Source organism: Lepisma saccharinum, chromosome 7 (genome assembly GCF_977018435.1).
Source record: "Lepisma saccharinum chromosome 7, izLepSacc3.1, whole genome shotgun sequence".
NCBI classification, from domain to species: domain Eukaryota; kingdom Metazoa; phylum Arthropoda; class Insecta; order Zygentoma; family Lepismatidae; genus Lepisma; species Lepisma saccharinum.
This window is the reverse complement of record NC_139235.1, coordinates 61,874,562-61,901,243: the sequence shown is the minus strand read 5'-3', so window position 1 is coordinate 61,901,243 and position 26,682 is coordinate 61,874,562. Positions and strand designations below refer to the sequence as shown.

Genomic DNA, 26,682 nt, shown 5'->3' with positions numbered 1-26,682 from the left:
AAGGCTGATTTTCCATGCATAGAACAGTGATCCAGTGTGCCAAAAAAAAAAAAAAAGTCTGCAAAAATAGAAATTTTCACTTTTTGGTAAGGGGATTAAACATGAGCACTTCTCTTAACAACTAAATAGGACATGGAACTGCCAGAGAAATTTTTCTCTTATTTCTGATTGTTTTCAGGCCCCAAAATGGTGGTTTCTGAAAATTAAATTTTCGGACTATATTTTCTATTTATTTTTAACACTTGTTGTAGCAATATTTTTTTAACCGGACAATAACATTGTGCTAGGTAGACTCAAAACTTCTCAGTAATGCAGAGAAAATGAACACACATTTGAAATAAAATAAAATACATTATTTTCATTTTTGACTTGATAATACAAAAGTTATCTTGAGTTAACATAGCTTTCGCCGCTATTTCCTGCGAAGGTACTTTAAAGCAGGGGTGTGAATTGCATCATGCGAATTTTTTTGGAGGAGAAAATTTTATACCAATTCTATATATCTCCACACAAAAATGGGGAGATCGTTTTGTTTGATTGACTTGTTATTGATTTTTAGTTATGGTTATTATGTACAGTGGTGATGGGGTTAAAATGAAAAACCACTTCTTATGTCTTTAGAATCAGTTTGGTTGGGGAAGGGGATGTGCTGTTCACGTTAATACAAGGTTAGTGAAGCAGACAAACTGCTAAGAATAAGGTTCAGTACACTAACAATGGCAGTGAGCCTGAACAGTTTTGTACGTTTTATGTTAGCAAACATGAAAGTGACACTAAAATACCTAAAGTAAACGTATATTGCTTAAATATGTCTGTATTATATTGTTCCACAAATTTTATCTGACCAAAATAATTTGAGAATAATTCGGCACAAAGGGGGGGGGGGGCGAATGTTCTACATTTTTGGGGGGAGTGCATCATAGGCCTTGGGGAGGATGATCGGCTTTTAAAAATGTGAAGTGATACATTGTTTACATCTCACGCAGCCGCCATTACACCTGCACTCGTGACCAAGAGCTCGCCTCTGACTGGTTATGCTACAAAAAATGTTACCCCTGCTTTAAAATATTGTTAAAATGGTACGAGAGAAACATTTTGCTACTTTTTTTTTTTTTTGAAAAATTTAGCTTATTTGTGCTTGCTGTTAATGGGTCAGCTGGCAACCCTGATTCAAACTTTATCACGTGCGCATGCACTGTGGAATGGTAAGTCTCCAATTTTGCTATCAGCTGATGCTTAATACATGTAGCAGTAGTGCAGTGTAACAGCGATTTATCCAAACACACCCTAACACCCCCCAAACTTTCCACTCCCTTCCTAAAATTTTTCACAAAGACTCGTGCTGTGTAAATATTACCCAGAAGCAAAATTACTTCGTAAGTCCGAATTATAATTACTTCAAAGCATTTGATTAACAATACCTTTATTGGTTAAACTAATTGTATCAAATTTGAACATCTCTATTGTATTTCACAATTGATAAAAATCAGAAAAGAAAAGTACATGTTTAAATACCAAACTGGAGCACAGAATCGTACGTGTGGTGAAATTTAAACAGAAAGTGTTTCTATGGCCCTGTGAGGGAAACTAACAAAGCCCCATAGCTGATTCAAGGTCATGACATTCGGAAGGGTTCACTAGAAAGGTACTGAGAAGTGTCATAAAAGAAATTAATTTTTCTTGAAAGTGATTTGATAGGAAGTCTGTTTTCATGGCGTTAAAAATTTATTGTCCATAAATTCATTTTAACAATACTTTTCACAATTATTATTATTATTTTATTATTACTATTATTATTTTTACTATTATTATCGTTAACATTTTTTTATTATTAAATCTATTTCTGGGAATGTATTTCAGTCTTGCAAGTGTATTGTTTAGTACTAGAGTGGTCCCAAGTGTGTATTGAAATAGGTGAAAATTATAATATTTGTATAAAAATGTAAATAATTGATCATGTGTCAGATCATATGTCAATTCTACAGACCCAAAGTGTCTTATTTTTTTCTTAAAAATGCTAATCTTACACATTTGTATTGATTTACAGGTGAAATAGCAAGTTCCTGATTTTTGCCGATTTTTTTGTCATTCTGGATCATGTGCATTGGTGCCAGCGCCGATGGTGTTTGCAGCAGGAAATTTAAAATTATACAAGATTTTAAATAAAAATTTACCTTTTTTGCCAGCATATACGACTCATATTTTCCCATTAACAATAGGTCCGAAAAACAGGGTGTGTCTCACATGTTGATACTCAGTTTTTGATTACCTCCATATCTGGAAATTTTCTCTGTTCTAAGTTAGACAATTTCCTTGCGGCGAGTGTGGCAAAAAAAGATTAAAATTTATTCTTTCCTAGTTTGATTAGGTATGTTATTTTTTTAAAGTAGACCTACATTTTACTTTATATTTGAAATTCTGTACATTAATTATAATATTAAGTGATAAAGATTTTTCCTCAAAAATGTGTCCAAAAAAGGGTGCTTATACACCGGCAAGTACTATATATATCTCTGAAAATACGAATGCTAGAGTTACAAATTTTAGCTTGTTTTCTTCAGTACAGACTAAGTTCACACCTATAGGTGAAGAAATCATATATTCGTTTACCAAGTAGTAGCAGTATAAGAAAACTAAAGTAAAAAATTAAAGTCTGGTGGCTACTCAACTGGGAATTCCGGGAATTATGCGTGAATTATTTGCTCTGGGAATTATGCGTGCATTCTGCATGAATTTTTCTCCGCAGACCTAAGAAATTGCAACTTTTATTAATCCAGATCCCATTGAATTGTTACATATTTATAAATGCCTTGAGGCATGCTTTTCACAGTTTATTTTTTATTTTTATCGAAGAAGGGAAAGAAAGCTGCGTGGAAAATAGCACAAATCTCTCATTCTGTTTACTTTGTTAGTATCCTTTGCAGAACAATCTATCTGACAGATGGAAGATTATTCCAAGATATTTTGAAGATGACTTAAGTTTTAAATTCTTATGCAATTAATAATTTTTAGTAAATTAGTATATCCCATAACATTTACATCTTGTGTTTGTAGATATATTTTGAGTCGTGAATATGTGAAATGACAAAGTAAACTCCGCTCATTAAATTCAATTTTTGGATACCTTGGAATCACACAGACCCTTTATATTGTTAACATATTTGTGTGTGTACGTGTGTGGTTGGTGAGAGGCAAGATTGAAGTTGAGAAAACATCTGCTTGTATCCTAGAATTTTTGGAAAATTGTCCTGGAAAACTGGGAATTATACTTGCATTTTATCATGGGCTTAAGAGTGGCCACCCTGAAAATACATTTATTTTCACAAAATTGAACTTTATGGAGTCTCCACATAGGCAATGCCAGAACGTGAGGTTTCAAAACGTTACCTACATATTGCCTGATATGTGTTCCATTCCTGTGGCAAGAATTGCACACTTATTGCTAATACTTTGTAATATAAAAGCTGTGCTGGTTTTCAGCAGGAAATTTAAAATTCCAAAAGGTTTTTTAAATAAAATTTTATGTCTCAGAAACTGTAAATGCTAGTTTCAAATTATACCTCGTTTTCTTCAGTACAGACTAGTATATATGCCTATGGTCGAAAGAAACTATTTTCATTTATCATGTAGAAGAAAAGGACACGAGTAAAGACAACATATTTTTTTAAATGTTGTTTGAATATTGCCTGCTGCAGAGATGAAAAAAGCCATGCTTATTTTCGGCAAGAAATTTTAAATCCTCCCCCTCAATTATAGCCAGAATCAAATTAAATTTTTAAGTACTAATGAGATACCTCAGGCCTCGTATGTGTCATAACCGACATTTAAAGTTTAAGGGTAAAGTTATCATAGGGATAAAACATGTCAAACATAAGATAATAAGATAAATTTGGGACTGACTGATATTTTCACCAATATAAAATTTGCTGGTAACATATCTTTCACTTATCAGATAAATAATACGGAGAAATGAATCTGTGAATCTTAAGGAATGGTTCATTAACTCCTTAATTAATATAAGCATTCATTGCAATAGATTTTGACTTTTAAATAAACACTACAGATTATGTATTTGTATCAGGGAGTCGTAACGTAACAAAATGGAACGGTATTTTCAATTACGGTTTCCGTTACGTTACAACCAGAAACAGAATAACTTTTTTCGTGAACAGAAACGTTACCTCAGATATATGAACATTACGTTACAGGTGTGCATAACGGTACTGAACCATAACTGATCTGTAAATCAGTAGGTCGTTAGGTGACACTTTAACGTTACATCCATTGCCGGCAACCAGTAACGTTACAGGGTAAGAAACAAGTTCGTCACGTATTGACTAGTGACTTTTGTGTGTGTGGAAAGTGATAGTAACGTTACAATTAACCAGTAACTTAATTGAGGTCACGACTGTAAAAACGTTACACTCCTTGCTTCAAAGCAACAACGTTATGGATAGCTGGTATCATACAGACGTTCCGATGTGCAATACCGTGTCCGATGCCGTGTTCCGGAGAGAATAACATAGGTCTCTCGTATAATTGTGCTCGTTACTTTTGTAACGTTACAGTTCTTCCGTCCACAAAAGTCTGTTTCAAAAAAGTGATACACATATCCGTTATGAATAGCAAATACCATTATCAAAGGCGTGTTCGAAGAAGCCTCATAATTGTGATCGGCAGCATAGTAACATTACAGTATTTTGACATTTTGAAAGTCATTAAATTATAATACGTATTTTCGTTTTGGATGTCAGTGAAAAAATGAAATTGCAAAACAAAACGTTTGAAAACATCCGTAAACAAGATTCGGCTTGACAGAAGTTCTGGTTATTGGAATTTACTGATTAACTATGTATTTATCACAAATATATTTATTTTCTGCATACTAAATCACTTTACATGGATTTGTTCTAATTTGATTATCTATGCAAGATGAATTTTAACATGTGCGTTCACTTTATACGATAGGAAAACAAACGTTTGTTGTGAGAAAGCGTATATATATCGATCTTTCTCTCTCTCTCTCTCTTTCAGTTTACATGTGTTACATCAATTAAAAAAAATACAGTATGTTTGGCGATGAGAATGATTCGTGCTTAGATTAAGTTGCTGAAAGACGAAACATAAAGGACCAACCAAAGAATCATCTGTGCTACGCGTTCATCCACGTAAGCGAGAGTCAAGCTTTTTCCTATCGGAAGACGAAAAATAATTGCTTGCTGCACGACCTTGATAAGGCGAACTGAACCACAAGGAAAGAAACCTGTGCAGACCCGTGACTCCTGTGCACTGTACTACCACGTGGAGGGGAGGGGGAGAGTTGACCATGCTTCCTTATGGGCCAAGCTGAAGAGTAGAAGGGAAGCTGCGTGGGGACTTTTCGTCCAAGGTTTTTTCCATTGTGTTCGCTCGTAGCAGCAGCACCACGCAAAATCGGAAAATGTGAATCCTCAAACTTTGTACACGTGACCTTCGGTCACGAAGCAGCCGAGTAGACAACGCCCTGCGGCGATATGAAAGGCACTTTTAGCAAGTAGAAACTACGTAGAAACGAAACGTTAGATGGAATTGTTGTACGAAACAAACGAAACCGCGTTTGTGCAACTGGTTTGTGGCTAGACAGGGCCATTGGACTCTCAAGAAGGCAAGAATTGTATGGGAAGTGATTCTCAAAACTAAGCGAATAAAAGGACAGTATATTTTATCTTTTACAAGGGTCCTCATCCGCTTACAATTTTGAAAATTACTTTCAGTAATTCTTGTCTTCTTGGACAGGAGGTTCATTAAACTTTTTGGTGTAGAAACAGACAGAGCGCCCACCTACCACGTTTGAAAGAAGAGCATAGGCAGACATGAAAGTAATTTTCAAGTACGTAAGGACGACAGTCGACGTGAACATTGAGCAACGTGTGACTGAGAAATACAATCGTAACAAAGGACATGATTCTTCAAGAAACAGTAATTATATAAAACTTCGTATCATTAACTCAGTTCATCCTTTTATCCTCTTTTGTTTGTTATACTTTTGTATTATTCTTGTTTTATATCGCTTTTCTGCCACTTGTAGATAATCGCGATGATGAAGATGAATGATGATCATATTAAATCTATGAAGGGATGCTTACAAAAAAAATAGCCATGCCCAGGTGTCTACTCGAACTTGAGTGGACCACTCAATGACTTCGGTCTTCGAGGCTACGGTTTCAGTTTCAACATGCAGTATAATTACGTTTCTACTACTACTACTTAAAAAGCCCCCTTGATAATGAGATACTACAAATAATTTCAGGCATACCCTCGAATTTTGATTGCCTGGAACTTTTTTAAACTAAGTAATGAAGTGACGTTTATATTCATATTAGGCCTACGACTAGCTCGAACTAAAAACTCTTGTGAAATACTGTGTATACGTTATCCTTGTGAAGTGAGAAACTTCATATTTTGCTAAGAAAATATGCATGAAAAATCATATTTCTAGCTACTACTTGAAGAATTCGAATTATTATGATGGAATTTCAACTTACGTATACTCTGCATATAACGTGGTATATAGTTATTGCAGAGGAGTTTTTGTCTCGCAGTCAATTTATTTTTAGTTGAGGAACTCGAGAGTAAGTTGGAAATATTTAATGACTCATGTTGTGATGTGCTGTTCGATTAATCAGAATTGGAGTGAGAGAAATCTGTAGTTAAGGTCATTCAACACGTCAATTTGTAACTGTGAATGCAAGTTTTCTTTGATTTAGCGAGAAATCAGTCTGCTATTGTTGTAAGTAATAAATTGAAACATATATATTTTCTGCTCGAGTAGGAATCCACAGCCCTTATCCAATCAATCAGTTTCTGTGTTTGAAACTTCTGTCTAGGAAAGCTACATACAATTTGCTTTTAATAACAGCAGCTTCAAAATAACCTATCCATTCTTGCCTTGCAAAGTAATGTTTGATTTTGATTTGTTATATTTAACTTTGGTTTTCTGCCACTTTTGTCTAATCGCGAAATCGAGGATGGGTGATGCAATGACAAAATTGATGAAAAGACATCACGAAGAAAATAATGAAAACAATACACAGGCTGGGATCTGAACTCGGGACCTGTGGTGTCGCATTGTTCATGAAATAAAAACATAACATGTACAGTGGCTCACATTAGTAATCGAATATGTAGCATTTTGCTGCATTTCTTCACAATATTTCAAAATTAACAACATGTACATAAATATAAACGATAGTGAAATATTTATAGGCATTTATTAAAGCTATATTCCCTGTTACATTTTTTCTTTTTTAATTTTGGGTGCGTCAGCACTTAGGCTATTTTGCAACCGCCAAGTTATACGGGGTCCAGCCCCTTACCATAACAAATAACGTAACTGTAATATCGAATAACTGAAATATTAAAATATTCTGACTTAGGTTAAAAGCTGAGGCTCTAAAGGGGCACTCAGCACACATGACAAAAAACAGAACACACAGAATGATACTGGCCATAGGGTCAGTCGCCAGAGTCTCGTTAGTCTGCAAAGAGCAGTCCAGGGTGTACTACGTGGAATGAAGTTGACGATTGGGTGTACTACGTGGAAGGTCACCCCTTACACCCCTGTTACGGTTTCAAATTTGAAAATAGTTATTTATGTTTGGGTGTGAAAGAAGAGATCACTTTAATATTCAGACAAATCGTGAAAGCCTTCTGTTTCTGTTAAGCTACGTTTCCATTCAGACAAGTTCCAGACTCATGACGTGCAACATGTGCCGGCGCATGTTGCGCGTCATTTAGTGTACTCGTACTGCTTCCAGTTCAAAACTACTTCTTCAAAATACATCTGCAACAACACTGGAGTGCAGGATCGTAGTGTAGTGTTGCGCAGTGCTTTAGAGTAGTCAGTGTTTCTTCTCTTGTATTGTAATAATTTGGTGGTGATTTAACTAGGGTAAACATGAGCAATAAAGCTATGGCGGGTTTTGTGGTTATGGCAGGCGCGTATCATGAATTTCTAAAAAAAAAAAAAAGGCGAAAACAACCTAGATGGTGGATTAGAAGTTTTCTAGCGAAAATAAATTCGGAAGGAGCGTATAACTCGTTGATGAGAGACTTACATCTTCAAAGTGGATACGAAAACTTTGTAAGAATGAGTGCAAGCGATTTTGCATTGTTATTAAATCTTGTTGGTCCACAGATTGTAGTCGCATCGTCTGTTTCTACTCTAGTTCGTATGCCCGTGCCCCAGGTACTTGCTGCAGGCTGTTTCCATTGTCCGCCGTGCACGTTGTGCATCTTAATCGTTTGGGGCAATTTTGTCCCCGGCACTTGCGCCGCGGCATGTTGCAGACAGTTTCCATTTCAGCAAATGCTTGGCACATGCAGCGTCGCATGCCGCGTGTCATGTTGCACGGTAAAATTTGTGGTAATGGAAACGAGACTTTACATAGTTCTTTTATCGGTCAACTACAGTGCGGGGAAGAAACAATTCATGCTATTTCCTAACTACGTCTGTTACCAGTAGCTCCATTGCCCCTGACTGAAGTACGAGAAAAATGGGTAACAAAAACAAAAATACAACATTTGACGAACTGCAGCTATTTACTTTTACCTAACCAAAGGGTGCAGGTACAGGGAAATTGAAAATGTTAAGTACATGTAAGAGTACTGTGGGTGACGCAATAAAACGTAATGAAAGGAAAATGAGGTAGATTCCGTATCTCAGAAAATTCAACCAAGAGAAATAGGAGAACGAAATGAACGAGCTTCAGTATGAAAAATCAAGACCCTTTCCTCACCCCCACCCCCTTCCCAAACCAAGGGCTCCGAAAGCAGCTGTGCAACTTGGAGCAGGCACTGGGACTGCTGTACGGTTCAGTAGCGTTTCGTCCGAAAGCGAAATTCCTAGAAAAATGCTACGGTTCGTCCGCGACGGTTTAATGAGTTGCATTTCGCCCGAGCCTGGCTGATGATGAGTCACACCTTGACTAACCGGTGGCAGCGCTGGAATTGGTGACTAGGATACCTCAGTTAACAACTTTTAAAACTACATTGCATAGACAGCGGAGTGTAGCGCAGGGAGTGCAGACTCAGTCAAATCGTTGAGAGAGGGGTCCCGGGTTCGATACCCGGTGGAGACACAAGTGGTTCGGATCCCACTTTAAATTGTAGGTCCAGTCCCGATTAGCCTTAGTGTGCATAAAGGGGACTTAAAACAACAAATAAAATCGTTGAGAGGAAGTGAACTTGGATCCAGAAATTTTAGTCATGGCAGTCAACATTACTACTTCTAAGCAGCTCCCATAAGTGACTGAGGTTAGAATGAAAGTTTGTCTTGTTTTAAGTTCACTTGTATGCACAGATAGGCTAATTGGGAGTGGGCCTACAGTTTAAAGTGGAATTCGAATCACTGTGCCTCCACCAGGAATCGAACCCAGCTAGAATGCAAGTGGTTTCTCATACTCAGATGGGAAGTTGTTTATGTTATTGTTTCACATAATTTGTAGGTAGTCACACGTGGTCTGAGAAACAGAAAAGTCACACATAGCCTACGCATAATTCTCTCGAGGCAGTTTGTTGCAAGAACTTGTTGCCACGGGCAATAACTTTCATGGGTAAAAAAGTGTAGCTTTCCTGACGAAGTGTTCTCGACTTGCGAGCCAGCTTAAATCGGCGTTAGCGTCCAATGTTTCGAGTGCATAGATTGCTCCCATCATAAGGTAGAGAGCATCCTGCTTAGAGCAATGTATGCACTCCAAACGTTGGACGCTAACGCCGATATAACCTGGCTCGCAAGCCGAGAACACTGTTCGAATCTCCACAGGCATATAATAAAAATGTATCATACCCAAATGACACATCTGGCGTAATACCTAACGTGCCAAATTTTGGAAAATAGGGACTGATAGCGTGTGTGAGAACCAGAGCGACCTAACTCTAATTTATCAAATTAATAGGAGAGGAAATAATGTATTCTTAGGAATATGACTCTTAAACGTGACTCCGCCTTACAGATAAGCATTGAAGTGGAAAATGTCGATTTACTCCAAATACTCTTCAAAGGATTTTTTTAACGAAACTGAAAACAGCATTTTTGTAGTTACGTTCCTCTGATTCCCGTAGGACGATAGGTGATATACATTTCATGAGCGATGTTTGAAAGAAGTTGTGTTAAGATGTCAAACATGTAGCCGACATCCATGCTGTATGAAGAAAGCATATAGGATAAGCTCCAATCACACTTAATCTAGGCTCACAACAAAGATAGCTGGTGAGTGACCTAGCGTAATGAAAGGCAAAGAAAACAGTTAATCATTGGAAGAAACAATTAGTTTCATGTTTAAGATCATTCTATCAATTAATGCAGTTGCTTATAAAAATAAAAAATGGTCCAAAATGCTTCAAAGTAATTGAAAATATGAGACATTGCGGATACGAAGGGCGAACTCAACAAAGTGCATTGTGATGGAAATGCATTTCAAGTTGCCAGGCACAGTGCAAACTCCATAAAATCTTTGAAAATCACGCATGAAACATTCCGATCTACTGTTACCAAGTTTTTGTGGAGCTCGAACTGTGCCTGACAACTTGAAACGCATTTCCCTCACAATGCACTTTGTTGAGTTCGCTCTTCGTATCCGCAATGCTTCATATCGTCTCTAGGAAAAACCTAGAAACTTAATACGCCCATTCAAATTTAAAACCTTTATTTGCATACTAAATAGAAAGCATTTTCACCAGATACTTGAAATTAGTTTGAGAAAATCTAAAATAAGAGGAATTCCTATCCCTGTTCTCGTGTTGATATTTCCTGGCAAATACTCTGTAAGAGGCTGTCGCGGTGTATTGCCGCGCTATACATTGACGAAACAATGCTTTATACTCCGAAGTCGATACTAAAGGTTCATGGACGTCTGCAGGATTTTTTCTAAAGAGGGGCAAGCAAGGTAGTTTTTCCGGGGGGGGGAGACAAACAAGGTGCATAACAGTGTTGTCTCCTCAAAAAACATTGCTTTAATTTGAAGTTATCATATTCATCTTATTTGAAAATAAGATCCTTAGGAAAATATTTGGACCTAAAAGGGACGAGGAGACAATTAGAATAATTAAATCAAGAAGACTTAGGTGGGCAGGCCATGTGGCACGAATGGGAGAGGAAAGAGGAGTTTACAGGATTCTTGTTGGGAAACCTGATGGTAAGAGACCATTAGGAAGGTTAAGACGAAGATGGAAGTGGTATAAAGACAATGACCCAAACCCATCCATATTTTCTAGTCCAGGCTCTAATCCGACATTAGACTTCGCAGTTTATTACGCTAACCAATTTGCCACGGGATCGGCTTCTTCGTGTTTGTCTGCTCATCAAATGATTAATTAGTTATTCAAACTATGTAGGTAGGAAAGCTATATAAAATAACGAAACAGAAAAATAAATCCACTTGACATCTTGTAGTACTATCATTAACCTACAATTTCATGCTCACAAATCCACACAGAAAACTTCTTGTGGCATTAGTTTTACGGAATGGCCTTGGGGAATAAACATCGCCCATTTCCTGGTTCAGCTCGAAACAATTCAGGTGCCTTATCGAAGCTGCTCTTGAGCACGCAGGGTTTCTAACCTACTTCGCCGTAATTCAGTTGTTGTATCTTGATTAATATGCTGTATTGTAGAGTCAACCGCAGATTAAATAGGAGAAAAAAGATTTTCCCAACGGAAAATAAGGTGGTAATGCTGCAAACACCGAGGCATTCTTGATAAGACGCTTGAGGAGCGTCGAGCAAACTTTCCTGAAAAAGCACAACCCCAGTATCGAAGGTCATGCTACACGTGGATTGGCAACTTTCGGGAGCATGCTGTCTGTCTACACAATTCTACCCAAATACCTGTTTGAAAATGAATCTTCTGTTCGCATTTTATTTTTCAAATGTAGTTCTGACATTGTAATCATTTTGCAATTTTTTTTATTTGTTCTTATTTTGCTTCGCTTTTATGTCACTTTTATAATTAATCGAAACTATGAAGATGGATGATAATTAGATTAAATTAATGAAGAAACACCTAAAAAAGATATTGACAGACCGGGACTCGAACCCAGAAACTAAAGTGGATAGGTTGTGGGGAAAACCGTCAATAACTCCCGCCACGAACTTACTTATAATTTTTGTAATTTCTCACGAGTATTTTTTGTTCTGTTCATGCAGAATACCTGCTTTGGGAAACTTAATTTATAAGTGACACACTTCGTTCGGTAGGGACAAGCCACGTATTGTTTGAATGGAGAGATACATCTCGTTCATATACTACTAGATACAATCATGGACTATACTTGAAATGGCCTCCCCGATGGCGCAGTGGGTGCGTCGTCGCCTTGTAATGAAGGGGTCCCAGGTTCGATACCCGGTGGAGGCACAAGTGATTGGGATTTCTCTTTAAACTGTAGGTCCAGTCCCGATTAGCCTAACTGTGCATAAAGTGGACTCAAATCAATCAATCCTATATATGATAGAAGTTAAGAAAAAGATAAAAATTTTAGAAGAGATACTGTGAACAAGTCGAGTTGGAGAGAGATTGTCTTTTGTCTTTTGTCTTTGTTAAATGTATTTCATGTTGTTTATATAACATGAAGTTATAAGTTAAATAAATGTTTTGTTCGTTAACGTTTGGCCTAATTGAAGATTATTACAATATACTTGAAATGTGACGTGCTAAACACTACTTTCGGAGATCAGTTGGACATGGCAATTTTGATATACAAGTTGCATTTTCTCTACTTAGATTCATTATGTCCAAATTTTATCCTAATAGATAATCTCCCAACAACGCAAAATGTTATAATTGACTCGAATTCACAATTACTCATATACAGTGTGTTTATAAATGAACGGTGGTGTTTCAAAAATTAATAATACATCTATATATTACCTTACACGGGCAAAACGTACACCGTAAGCAGCAGCAACTGTCCAAGTTTATATAACTTTATTTATATTTGTATAAAGATAGAAATCAAGAGGGGGCAATTGCCCCTCTGTGCCTCCTTGCAGGTGCTCTTGACCGTCTGGAAGAAATAGTGAAAACTAAATCCATCTTCAGTATCCTTTTGTCTTGCTACTCTTAGATTCTGCAACCTTTCTTTCTATAGTTCAATGTTTGCCCCCTAACCCCCTAGAATTGATTTCCGTACAAGTTTGAGAGCTAATCTCCCCTGCACTCTGTGGTTGCGCCACTGCACCTTCTTCCGCCGTTGTTGCTTTGTGAACTTTCATCGGCTTGAAAATACTTAATTTTCTTCAAGAGCATAATATCGTTTAATAACCGGCGATATGATTCCTCTACCCTAAGTTTCTGGATTAAAGTATAATAATATAGGAGCATGGAAATGTGAAAGGGGGCGAGGATGGCCACATCTCCCCTTTAGAAAACGAATGTCAGCTAAAAGTATATATTTCACGCGTATAATTTGATCCCAGTCATAGTAATGTACATTAATTATTATAATAGGAATGCAGGAATGCGATAATTTCGAATTCAAGTGGTGTTTCTTGAGAGGGCAACACTATTATCTGGTTAATATGCCCCATGGAAAAATACCTTGCTTGTCCCTCCGTCAAAAATATCGGCAGACGTCAATGATTAGGGGGTGGGGCATGTGCCCCCCCCCCCCCTTTGCACCCCGTGTGCACGTCTACGACTACTGATTTCTACTCTAGTTGGAAGCTGTATTCAATTTCGAGCCAAAAATATAATTTTCAAATCAGGATTGTTAAACGTCCACGAACCCATAAATTCTATTGGGTTCCGCAACAAGACCGGAACCTTCTTTATCGCACAGTTTTAATTCGGTCCAAGTTGCGTATTCTTTCATTTCAATATGGAACTTAGACAGTCTTTAAATTGATCCGGTAAAAAGGTCCCTGTGCCGTATTTCAATTGATCCGGGGAAAAGGTTCCTGGAACGAATTGAAATATTTTAAACATAAAAAGGTTATTTACGGTCCAGATCCATTTATGCTTGCTAATATTCCCTGCTGAACTGGAATTGAATTGATTTAAAATTCCTGACCCTTTAACAACTCTGGTTGAAATTCATTTTTTACAAACAACCATTTTTTTAACGGCTATTTCACATTAATCCCATACGATATACTGAGTTATTTTTCGCAATGTTCCAATGAAAGGTAAGAGATTTGGGCTATTCCTTTTTCTTCCTTGATGTTTAATAGATTATATTTGTCACACGCCTATAACGTTACTAGCTAACATTTGTGAATTGTTCTTTCTTTGTAACGTTAACATCTACCATACTGAATTTATTTATGTTCCTTATGCAGATGGTATGTACCCAACTGCATTTTGTTCTGTTCCGCTACAATGGTTTACATTTTGTTACATTCCTATGTAACGTTAATTAACCATATTGCCTTTCACTTCATTCCGTTACGGAGGATTGCATTCATTACGTTCCTATGTACCGTTATTTACTACCATGTTGCATTTCGTTACGTTTTTGTAATGCTAGTATATACCATATTGCATTTCGTTACTACGCTCCTTGTAACGGTAGTATATACCATATTGCATATTACGTTATGTTCCAATGTGCTCATTTCGTTCCGTTCCTTTATAACGTTAATATCTACCATAATACATTTTGTTACGTTCTCTGTAATGTCAGTCTATAACATGTTGCATTTCGTTACGTTACATGGGTACCAGCAGCTGAACCATACTCTTCCTCCTACAAAATGGAACGTACTGTGTAACGCAAATTGGGTACGTTACGACTCCCTGATTTGTATAGTTATAGGCTATTTTTTAGATGTACATTGGAACCCAGGTTTTGTATTTTACTGCATTATATATCAGGTGTTTCAGAAATAATTGAGGGTTTACAAAATTTATTGCAAGTAAACTACTGAAGGTACATTAATAAAACCAGTCCAGACCGAACGAGGAACGCAAACAGTTTGTGTGTGCATGTTTTGTTAAGCTGAGAGTTCACATTCCTCCTGCTAGGTGACATTCGCATCACTCACAGTGTTTTGTTCAGCTGCTGTGGCCCCCAAGATCACCGGACCTTACACCGTGTGACTTCTTTTTGTGGGGTTTCATCAAAGACAGGGTATTCGTCCCACCGATGCCACGTGATATCACAGCCCTAAGAGAGCGTATCATTGTAGTGATAGACACTATCGACAGGTCCATGTTGATGTGTGTGTGGAAAGAACTAGACCATGGCGTCTCACCCTTGGTGCACACATTTATAGGTGTCAAAACACCGTTTGCGTTTGTTGTTCATTCTGAACTGGTTTCATTAACATAAGTTCAATACTTGCAATGAATTTTTGTAACTCCTCAATTACTTCTGAAACACCGGGTATTTACTCTTCATGGTTCCAATAAAGCATATTCTTTTAAATTGTCCCTCATTTTTATTTCCCCGCATTTAAAGTTTGTACACATTGGTCTCCTGAAAAAGATAAAAATCGAGGTTCCCCTGTATTGATCAGTAAAATTATCGGTAATTTTATTGGATACATGAATATGCTTGTATCAACCAATACCAAAACAGTATCGATTCATCTGCTTCATACATTTCAAAAATATAAACAAGCAAATATTGATTTGATTATTTAATTATTTCAGGATTTAGGTTTGGATCATGAAGTGGTTGCCGAATCATTTGAAACCTCCGTGCCATGGGACCGTACAGCTTCACTGTGCCATAATGTGAAACATAGGGTGAACCAGGAATGTAAAGGTAGGTTGATTTTTTTGTTTATTTGATTAAATAATTGTTTATGAAATATGCATGCAAGATTTTCATTTATGTAATATTCTCATGCCAAATAGTGTGAGCTCCTCTCTACTGATATGTTTAGAACACATGTAATCCTAAACATATTCATGCCTACAATACCGTACATATTTTGTGTATGTAAGATGTTGGAATCTGATTTGGAGAATTTATGTAGAGATAACACGGACCCGAGCTTACGTCGTTAGCCAAGATAACGCTGAACATGCAGCAGCGAGTTACAGTTGCAGCGTGAGCAATTGCATACCAGAATGAATGATTGTGGGGGCCGTGTGCACACCAATGGACATAAACTAAACAACAATTTCATGTGAGCAGTACATGGGATGCTGGAATCTGATTTGAAGAATTTGTGTAGAGATAACACGCACCCGAGCTTAACAGTTGGGCTGAAAAGTTCATAGGCTGACTCATAGATGGTGTTACTAGAATTAAATCCATGTGATATTTACTTAGTACTAACCTTCAAAAGATACGTGTATAAATTTCACAGCTGCCGGATAATTAGTTCGTGAGATATAGCATTTTGAGTGAAGCAGCTTTTGTTATTGTGAAAAAATGGATAAAAAAGAATTTCGTGTGTTAATAAAGCATTGCTTTTTGGCGAAAAAGAATACTGTTGAAGCCAAGGCTTGGCTTGATAAACATTATTCGGACTCTGCACCAGGAAAATCAACCGTTGAGAAGTGGTTTGCTAAATTTAAACGAGGCGAAATGAGCATCGAAGACGATGCACGCAGTGGACGCCCCAAAGAGGCTGTTACCGATGAGAACATCAAAAAAGTCCACAAAATAATTTTAAATGATCGTAAAGTGAAGTTGATCGAGATAGCTGAGACTTTAAAAATATCAAAGGAACGTGTTGGACATATTGTGCATGAATATTTGAACATGCGAAAGCTGTGTGCAAAATGGGTGCCGCGCGTGCTCACAATCGATCAAAAGCAACAACGTTTTGATGATTCGGAGCAATGTTTAGCGATATTCAACAGTAATAAAATTGCTTCCCCATCCACCATATTCTCCAGATCTGGCCCCCAGTGACTTTTTCCTGTTTGCAGACCTTAAAAGAATGCTCGCTGGAAAGAAATTTAGCACTGATGAAGAGGTAATCGCCGAAACTGAGGCCTATTTTGAGGCTAAAGAGAAATCGTACTATAAAAATGGCATCGAAAAATTGTATGACCGCTATAATCGTTGTATCACCCTCAAAGGCAACTATATTGAATAATAAAATCGAATTTTGTCAAAAAAATATTTTTTACTATGTTAGCCTACAAACTTTTCAGCCCAACTGTTACGTCGTTAACCAAGATAATGCTGAACATGCAGCAGCGAGTTACAGTTGCAGCGTGAGCAATTGCATACCAGAATGAATGATTGTGAGGACCGTGTGCACAGCAATGGACATAAACTAATCAACAATTTCATGTGAGCAGTCGTTTTCTCCACTTTACCACAGTTGACACAATAATGTTACGTTAAAATCACATATTGCCAGTCTCATGATCATTCTGATGTAGAATTGCCCACACTGTAACTGTAGTGTCATCTTGGCTCAAGACGTAAGCTTGGACATGTGACACTTATCTGAAATGAAGAAAAAATGAAGTTTCAAGTTTAGTATACAGGGTGGGGCAAAATAAAAGGTAACCAAAGTCTTATCTCATTTCCATGTTTTGGTTACCTTTTGTGCCCCATCCTGTAGCATTTTCCATTTCCCTCTACATTGTAAAGTAACACACTGTATTTACTTCAAACCTGTAGCCATATTTGTGACTCACCCTGTATTTATAGCAGAAGAAACTGGAGGTGGTTCGGTGAAGAGTAGGGACACCTCCCCCACAATATTTTTTACCTCTCAAGTCAAACAGCTCCCCCCACTCCTGCTCTGCTGATTACTGGTTTGCAGGTGCAAAGCACAGAGCACTCACTGAGCTCCGAGGTCGCCATTTTCTTTGCACTGCATGCTGGATGAGTTGGTGGCATTTTGAAACATGATATGAAATTTTGTGAGTGTCCTTTTATGTTGACTTATCACTTGCCACCAGGACATTTTGAAATCAGATTAATTATTTTGAGTTACCTTGTATATGATCTTGATGTACACAGCACAGAAATTGAAACAGTGTTTCCAGTGTGTCACAAAGTTCTTGTATGTGCTATCAAAAACTGTAGGATAGACATCAGTACATGATTCTTTTTATAGTGATCCTAAATTAAAGTTGAACATCATGCAGATTCATGTATCATAACATAATTGAATATCATCAATTCTTCATGATGCTAACAAGATGTTTGTGAGAAACGTAGTGATTCAATCTTTATACTGTTTATATCATGATTATACGCAAATAGCAATACTTAACTCAGAATGCTTTTATTTCATTATTTTGTTCAAAATACACATTTCAGTTTAATTGTTGAGAATTGAGTAGTTAATATTTTTATTATTAATATTTCAGAGAAGTTCAATTTTATATTTTTATTTATTTATTTATTATTTTGTTGTTATTATGTTGTATTATTTCAATTCAGGTATGAAGGGTAGTCTGAAAAAAAAAACTTCACAATTCTGAAAGCAAAATAATTGTCATTGTGTTGAAAAATGGCATTAAGGTTAAAACTTATTATTATTTGGGGGAAAATAAGTCTTCACCTTAATGCCATTTTTCAACACAATGACAATTATTTTGCTTTCAGAATTGTGAAGTTTGCCTCCCATCAACAGAATTCCATTCTTTAAAACAACACAGAATGTAGAATAGAAAAATAGCGATGGCCAATTTGCCTACTATTATCTTTGTCGTTGGCTGTACCAGGTTGAAGAACCCCCTCCCCCCCACACACACGCATGCATTCAAAAACACCCATTTTTGTTAAAGTGAAATACAGCTCAATCCCGATTTTATGCTCCTGGATTTTACACTGCATTATACATTAAATTTTCATGGTCCCAACAGAACAAAATTTTATAAAATCTTCCTGGATTTTACATTTGCCACATTTTAAGTTTTTTCATCTCGGACCTCTTGAGAAACATGAAATCGAGGTTCCACAGGGAATACTTTAAGTATGTTTTAACTACTACAGGTTACAGAAATTTCAGTCAATTTTTGTTTACTTTTACAATAAATTAAGAAGTTACCTGACTTTCTCTAGTGTAATAAATACAGGTAACACAAATAGCATTTCTTACTGCTGCAGTGATACTGTGACATGCAAAAATTCTAAGCTCAAAGATGAGAAGTGGAAAAGTCTCTGAAGCCAGATCAAAACTGAAAGTAGGGGTTGAAAGGAAGTCCGGGCATTCTCAACTAAACTCAGCCAGATGAGCTGCTGTTGCTGTAACCACACAGGGTTTCACCTTCTCAAACAAAACACCAGATGACTGGACCTAACTGCAGATCAGATTAGTTCCCATAGCTGTACATCAACTCCACAATGTGAATTCTGCAAAACTGATTTTCAGTTTGTACAAAATTTAGTTTTTTTTTTTTTAACTTGCACATAAATTATTTTAAGGTAGTGTAGTAGTGCACCTTTTTCAGTTACTCATAACTTAGAATTGAGGAAAAAGGTATTGTAGGAATATCCAGTGTTTTCAGGAGGTTATTGTGCTGCTAGAACATAGCCCGAGTAGCAACTAAAAGCATGCTGCTTGCTGGTTATACATATCCTTTGAACTGAAGCACATGGCATGAGGTTTCGTCATGTTTCTCCTCGGTGAGCACAGAACAATTTATTTGCAACCTCTTATTGAGAATAGATCCCATTTTCCTAAATTTCTTAACAATATGACTCAGTATTTGTGCTAGTTTGTTTTCTCATAGAATTGTATATAAAATACTTTGTTCTAAAATGTACTTAACGTTGCAGCATTAGGTAAGGTAAAGTTCCCTCCAAATACCCCTGTACCATGAAGGCACATTTAAGGAATGTTGAGGTAGGGGCCCACTCATTCTCGATCTCGGCCATTTTGGAGGTGATGTGATGAGCACCATGCTCTGACTGCCTTTACTCCCCAGGTTTGCCTCGAGGTACCCATTGATTTGAGGCTGGGTAAGCCCCAGAAGTGCAGGGACAAGGCCGAAAAAAATTCTGACCTTAGATCATCCAACCTGGAATCAAACCAGGGTCTCCCGCATGACCGTCAGACATCCTACTGACTAGACCATTGTGGCTTCTTCATTACAACATTATAACAACAATAATAACATGTATCAACAGTTAACAGTTATTGGTTTATCACCATAGCAAATTATGCAGAAGCGTGACACATCCACCCACGTCAAAGCAAATAGTGAAAAATAGGGATCTGTTCTTGATAACATGTTCAACAGTGACAATTCGAACTGGAAATTCTTTGAGGCAAGCACCGAATAGAAAGAGACTCTTTTTGTTTATTGAACTTAGATCTACCAACAATCAGTTAGCACTGTTGCATTGTTCCCTTATGTGCTTACTGAAGAGAAATTTGATGAAACCTTGGCTTGGAAAAAGGCAACAAAATGCATGTGTTTCACTTAAGGGGATATGTACCAGGTGGTTATAATTAAAGTGACGGTGTTCAGAGTGGTAGAGCACGGGCTGTAATGAGAGTAGCAGTCTGAAACTTCGTAGATATGCTAATGAAGCAATGCGCTCGCGATGTGTACTTCCAACTACTACTTGAGCCATATTCTAGCAGCACGATAACCTGTTGAAGACACTGTCTTTAGATTGACTAACCAAAGAAACCTTCAAATTGAACATTATAAATATCGGTCACCCCGTGTCAAGTTGTTACTCTAGAAGACTAGAGTGTCAGTTGGTCATTGATGTCAATGTGGTTAAGTGTTATGTACAGGGTAATTATATATTTTTTATTGGATTTGTGTTGTCTATTGCAGCTCGGGGAATCGACCATTACCTCATAAGCTGCCGGGTCACCCAAACGTATGATTCTGGCTCTTGTGTTTACTTTTACTTTGCTTTCAATGGTGGAGGGGTTCCTGACCCGCTTCACACTTACGAGGAGATCGAGGCGATTGCCAGGGACGAGATCCTCGCGAGTGGAGGCAGCATCTCCCATCACCACGGAGTTGGGAAGATCCGTCAGAAATGGTTCCCGTCTCAGGTTTCCGAACCAGGTGTTGCTCTGTATCGTGCCATCAAAAAGGAGGTGGATCCGAACAACATATTCGCTAATGGCAATCTTGTATGCTCGTCATAATAGGCCCTGTTGAGTTCCTTCTGTGAGATTCACATTGTTTTGGTTGCCATTTGCATTGTTGGGAAGAAGGTATAGAGATGGTTTAATTTCTGTTCTTGTGTTGTTTATTTAGTGTGTAGACTTCTGAGTTTTGAAGGTGTGTTCAGGATGCATTGTACATTGAGTTATTTTGAGCATGTTTGTTTCTGATGTGCATATACCGTGGATCCATTTCCTTGTGAGGTCAAGAGATTGGGAGAAGTGTGGCAGGCGGCGCTAGCGGAGATGCCGACATTTTCAACCAGTAACGTCCCACTTATTTTTTAATTTTAGTAGCTTAGTGGCTGTATGTGCTGATGATTTAGACACACCCACCTCCTGTGAAACACGTAGAAGTTTGTTTGGAGAGCATTCTAACGCTGCTCCAATTTCGTCGAGTTTTTCTTTGTTTAGAATCCTCTGTTTTTGCTTAGGAGTTCTAAAATTTAACGATTCAGTTTCTCGCAATTTAAGGACAAGACGTCCAACCGTTTCTCTACCTGGAAGTGAAACGCCAGGGAATTTCTGTGCAAATTGCCTACACACGTCTCAACACGAGTCTGTTTTCCCATAAGTGTCATACATAAAAATTCTATGTTCTAACGTGAACTTTGCGGCTGGCATTTCAGTCGCCTCACTTACACACAACACACACGCACTGCAATTACACAAAGAAGTAGCACGGCAAATAACCAAAAACCACACTCTTTCACACAGTACAAAATTAACACGCTCTTGGTTCAATGTCTGTTCCTCACTCCATTCACAGCTCTGTCCAGGGCAACTGTAGTCGCGAAGGAAAGAACAACTCAAGCTCGGAGCTTTCAGATTGCAAACAATGCTCACGGAAACCATTGACTTTTAACGATTTAGTCTGCAACGTAATCTTGATACAGTGTTGCACTTTCAAATCCTCCAAACTATTCCGAGCAAAGCAAAATGCTTTCGAGGGTAAACTTAAGTGGGACGTTACTGGTTGAAAATGTCTTCATCTCCGCTAGCACTGCCTGCCACACTTCTCCAGATCTCTCATTCTCGCAAGGAAATGGATGCATTGCATGTACTGCATTGTTACCATTTCCCAACAAGTACAATTTACATGAGAATACTTCTCTCAGGGTTTCCAGGACATACTTGATCATACTTTTTTAGGACCTTATTTCTCAGGTGTAGAACAGAATATGCTAACAGGTAATAACTACTTTTTCTTGTCTTACACTTTATTTTGAAAAGAAATGCTGTACTCATTAAAAAAATATTTCATCTCCACTACTGCTGTCGTTGTCCAAGTTCGTGTATCCCACCCTCCATGGCCCTATAAATGTTACTTTTCTCATAAGAAAATAAATCTTGCAAGTTCCCTATCAGTTTATCAAAATACGCAAAGAATTATAATGTCCTGTAATTAATAACTTTTTAGTTAGTATAACTAAATATGCACCTGTATCATTAATATTCAACAATGTTAGTTCAATTTTAATCACTAACAGCAAGGGATCAAGAATTCTGTTGAAATAATTTCATAAAAATAAAGTTAGGTAAATATGGATTTGCATAACTAACAGATTGAAGTACATCACAATTGTGACATAAATAAAAATTTAAATACTTTAGATAGTATCAGAATTTCACAACTTATGTGAGTGGAGGAGGAAGTATTGACCTCAGAAACATCGTTTGGATAAATTATACTCACTCACGTAAGTTGTGAAATTCTGATACTATCTAAAGTATTTATATTTTTATTTTATTATTTTATTATTCCTCATTATGTTGTTATGACATAAATTGTAGAATTATATATTTAAAGTATAATGTTTACTTTTCAAAAGAATTTAACTACTTGAAATTAATTAAGCTACACATTTAATTAAAATGCTTGATGGATAAGTAAGGTACGCACACAGAAAGTAAAATATTTTGTGTATTGAACAAATTATAAATTGCATGTCATATTACTGTTGAGAGTGGAAAAATCCTTCAGTGACGTTCTGGTGGAACATACGTGTATCTGAAAATTATGTATGTCATGTTGGAATTTGGTGTAAATATATAACATATTCTTACTTTTTGTTGAATTAGAAATAAAAATAATAAAATAAAAACCAGCATGCTATGAAAAGGTAATGCTACTTTGTTGTATATTGATCATACTGTGATAGGGCTAGGACTTGAGTTTGTGTGCAACACTAAAGAAAAGGAAATTTTACAGGAGTGGTAAGTTGAAATGGAAGCTGAAGTTCTGTGAACAAAATTTATATATTGTGTTTTCTGACAATATGCAGGACCCTTTGTCCAGAGTTTAGAACAGTGAAACTGATACACAAGGTCAGTAGGTCACAAAAGAAGTACAGATGAATGCTGGAGAGCGTTTATTTAAAATGAAAACTTTACTTCAGTGCTCACATAACTACGTACCTCACAGTAAGTACTTACAAGTGGTTCTGTTTCCAATACACAACATTTCAACCTCGTTTCGTAGGCCTTCTATGTATGAATAAGGCCTAGGAAGCAGGGCTGTGTATTTGAAACTGAACTGCTCTGAGTACATTTTTTAAAGATTCATTTAAAAATAAAATATAAAGTTAACTTTGCCTTAATTGTAACAATCTTCTGTGAAAATTAACTTGAAGATTGCAATAAAGCATTATCAGCTTAAATTTTGATGATCGTCCAAGGGAATTTCTTAAGGTGTGAAAAATTTGGAACTTTAGAGTTCACTGTGTGCATTGCAGCTTAACCCATCCGCATACGATTTAAATGCCAATTTTTTTGCCATGAAATACCATTTAAATTTGGCTATCTCCCGTGAAGGTTGCACAACAAGACAAGATGTCAAATATTGTGAAAACTATCCAAGCAATTTACGTGAAAATTTTATATTGAAGTTTAAGTATAGTAATAAGTATGCACATATGCAGTTTACTTGAAAGATAATTAGAAACTCACCTAATATATTTGATCTCACACATCTTTGCATTCCATTTCCATTCCTCAACCTTTTATATTTTTTCTGCCAGAGCCACCTCTTCCTCACTTTCACAACATTCTTCAATTTCACTAACACAAAATGAACCCCTGTGTTCATCTCCACTTCCAAATTCCACATTTTCCTCTTTATCGCTATCGAAAAGCAACTTTTCAATTACAGAATCTTCTACAACATTCATATGCAACATGTTTGCAAGACGTAACAAATGAAGGTTTGTTTACATGAGAAATGACTGAACAAAACACGCTTGAAATGGTATGAAAAACTTAGCAGCACAAACATACACATCATAGATTTGAAAGATCATACAACCTCTGCCATCTATGGAATGAAAAAGAAACTACGTGATGAAAATCGGGAACCCGTCGATTCGACGACTAGGTACGGGAGGTGAACGTCCAGTCAGGCCGTCGATTCAACGACTAGGTAAGCAGATGGGTTAATGGAGCTGGATTGGAATGAAAGTAACATAAAAGTCAGCATGTGCACAGAATCTGATCTAATCGAAACTGGACATAACAGATCAAATCAGATCAAACAAAATTTACCATCAATGTCCCTTTCGTAAGAGAGGTGTAAGAATGAAATGGCATCGAAATTAAATTCCAAGTAAGCAAATAACTTTTTATTATTATAAGATACAAATATGTATCTTAACCACAATATTCTTATTTTATCTATATGATAAATGGTTGATTTAATCACGTCGCTGAAAGTTCTGGGTTCAAATCCATTCGTGAACATGGGCATTTCTTTGTGAGCATTCTTTTATCAGTTTCATCAAGAGTGCAGAAAAGTGACGTGAAATGAGAAAAATACAAATGCAATTCTTGTTTTCATCAACATCTTGACATAATTCTTCACAACATAAAAGTAAGAACTTTACCAAACAATAAATACCATGCTTTACTCGTGTCATTTGATCACTTGGTCACTCCAGGTAAATGTGACATGACTTTAATGAAGATCTCTTCCATGTCTGCTTTCGTAGTACTCTCATTTTGTCAATCACTGTTAACCTAATGGTACAAAATAACAACCAATTAATTCAACTAAACCAATTTATTATTATATGCACAAAACGTGCTTACACATCCATGTACTTGTTTATGTAATTAATTTAATTAAAGAAACAGGTATGCAGATACGTAATCCCATTTTGTGTGAATATTGCATAAGTCCTGTAACATGAATAAACCAATTTATGTTTTGATGTGACACACACAACCTTGAGAAAGATTTATAGATCTTGCAATATTGGGGGGGGGGGTATATATATTTATAAGGAAACTCAACAGGTGCACGTTTCCATGTGCATTAAACAACAAAATGCAAGCAGGTGGTAATCAATACAATATGATAATTTGTTTCTAAGTCATTATACTGCCAGTGTCTTTTAGCTAATCCAACATATGCATTCCATATTTTCCACTTTCCTGTTATGCAGGTATGTTGATTTTTGAAGATTAATTATTTGTGGCAGTTGCAATAATTGTAATTATATCCATGTAAAACTTGTATGCATGCCTTTATATGTGTGAGTGTTAGAATGTGTAAACATACGTGTGCCGGTTACTAAGAGTACCCCTCGTGGGAATAAATTCGTTTGCACAATATAGCATTTTATAAGTCTTATATCCATTGTTTTATAACACATTTTTGCAATGTTTTTGTAATGCTTTTTTGTGCCTCAAAAGTACTATACTTGTAGCTACTTTTTTTATTACAAAAAAGTTAATATTGCCTGTGTCATGAGTATATGGCCAGCCTGTCACTTGTAATTTGCATAACGTGACACTTTTGAGCCAGTAAGAGCTGTGTAACTACTGCATATAATTTGATCAAAGCAGGAACCAATAAAGTCTAGTTTTTTGCCCACTTATTTTAATTCTGTTTTAATACAACAAGTTTCAGGTAATCATCATGAGCAGTGGATGGTTGGGACTAGGGATGGACGATATCGGAAATTTGATATCGCGATATATTGTAAAGAAAATCTAATCACAGACGATGCGATATGATATTTTTTCAGTATCGTGATATTGGTGATGTATCGTCTCCACGATATCTATAATCAAATATCGTGATGATATATCAACACGATTTTATATTGCTAAAATATCATGACAATACCTAGTCATATCATAAATACTGTCACAAGATTTGCAGGAAATAGACACAAAATGGTTAGGGATAGTGTAATATCCATGTAATAGATGGTACATGAATATGTGAGGAATACAAAACACCTATAGCTACTCAAAATGACCACCTTTAGCACGCACGCAGTCTGTCAGTCTTTGTGGCCACACATCACTTGCATTGTGCACGATATCTACCGGGAAGTCTGCCACTGCCTTCATGAGAGAGCACTTCAAACTGACCATGTTGGGGTGTCTTTTCTTGCATGCCATTTCCTTAAGCACAGCCCTCAATTTGTAGTTCAGAGGTTGTAGTGTAGATCGGGGCTACCAGAGTGCTAATCAGAAGTAGAAATGAAGTACGGCACATTCGTCTGGAGCCACTGCTGGGCCGTTAGCCTTATGGGCTGGTGCCAAATCCTGCTGGAAACTCCAGGCGTGACTGGGAGATCAGATGTTCGTGAGACCCTTGACCACACCCTCAAGAACAGTCTCTTGGTACACTTGGCCGATGTT

At 36.9% G+C, this 26,682-nt stretch overlaps 1 protein-coding gene across 1 annotated transcript in view; it reads left to right on the top strand.

The window, feature by feature from the left end:
• The window catches only part of LOC145989868 (alkylglycerone-phosphate synthase-like), a 74,734-nt gene extending 48,836 nt beyond the window's left edge, over nt 1–25,898 (top strand). The window contains exons 11-12 of the mRNA XM_083125333.1: nt 15,629–15,743; nt 20,693–25,898. Of these exons, the coding sequence (XP_082981459.1) occupies nt 15,629–15,743; nt 20,693–21,015 (438 nt within the window). The 3' untranslated portion in view covers nt 21,016–25,898. The remainder of the gene's footprint in view (nt 1–15,628; nt 15,744–20,692) is intronic.
• The last annotated feature ends 784 nt before the right edge of the window (nt 25,899–26,682 follow it).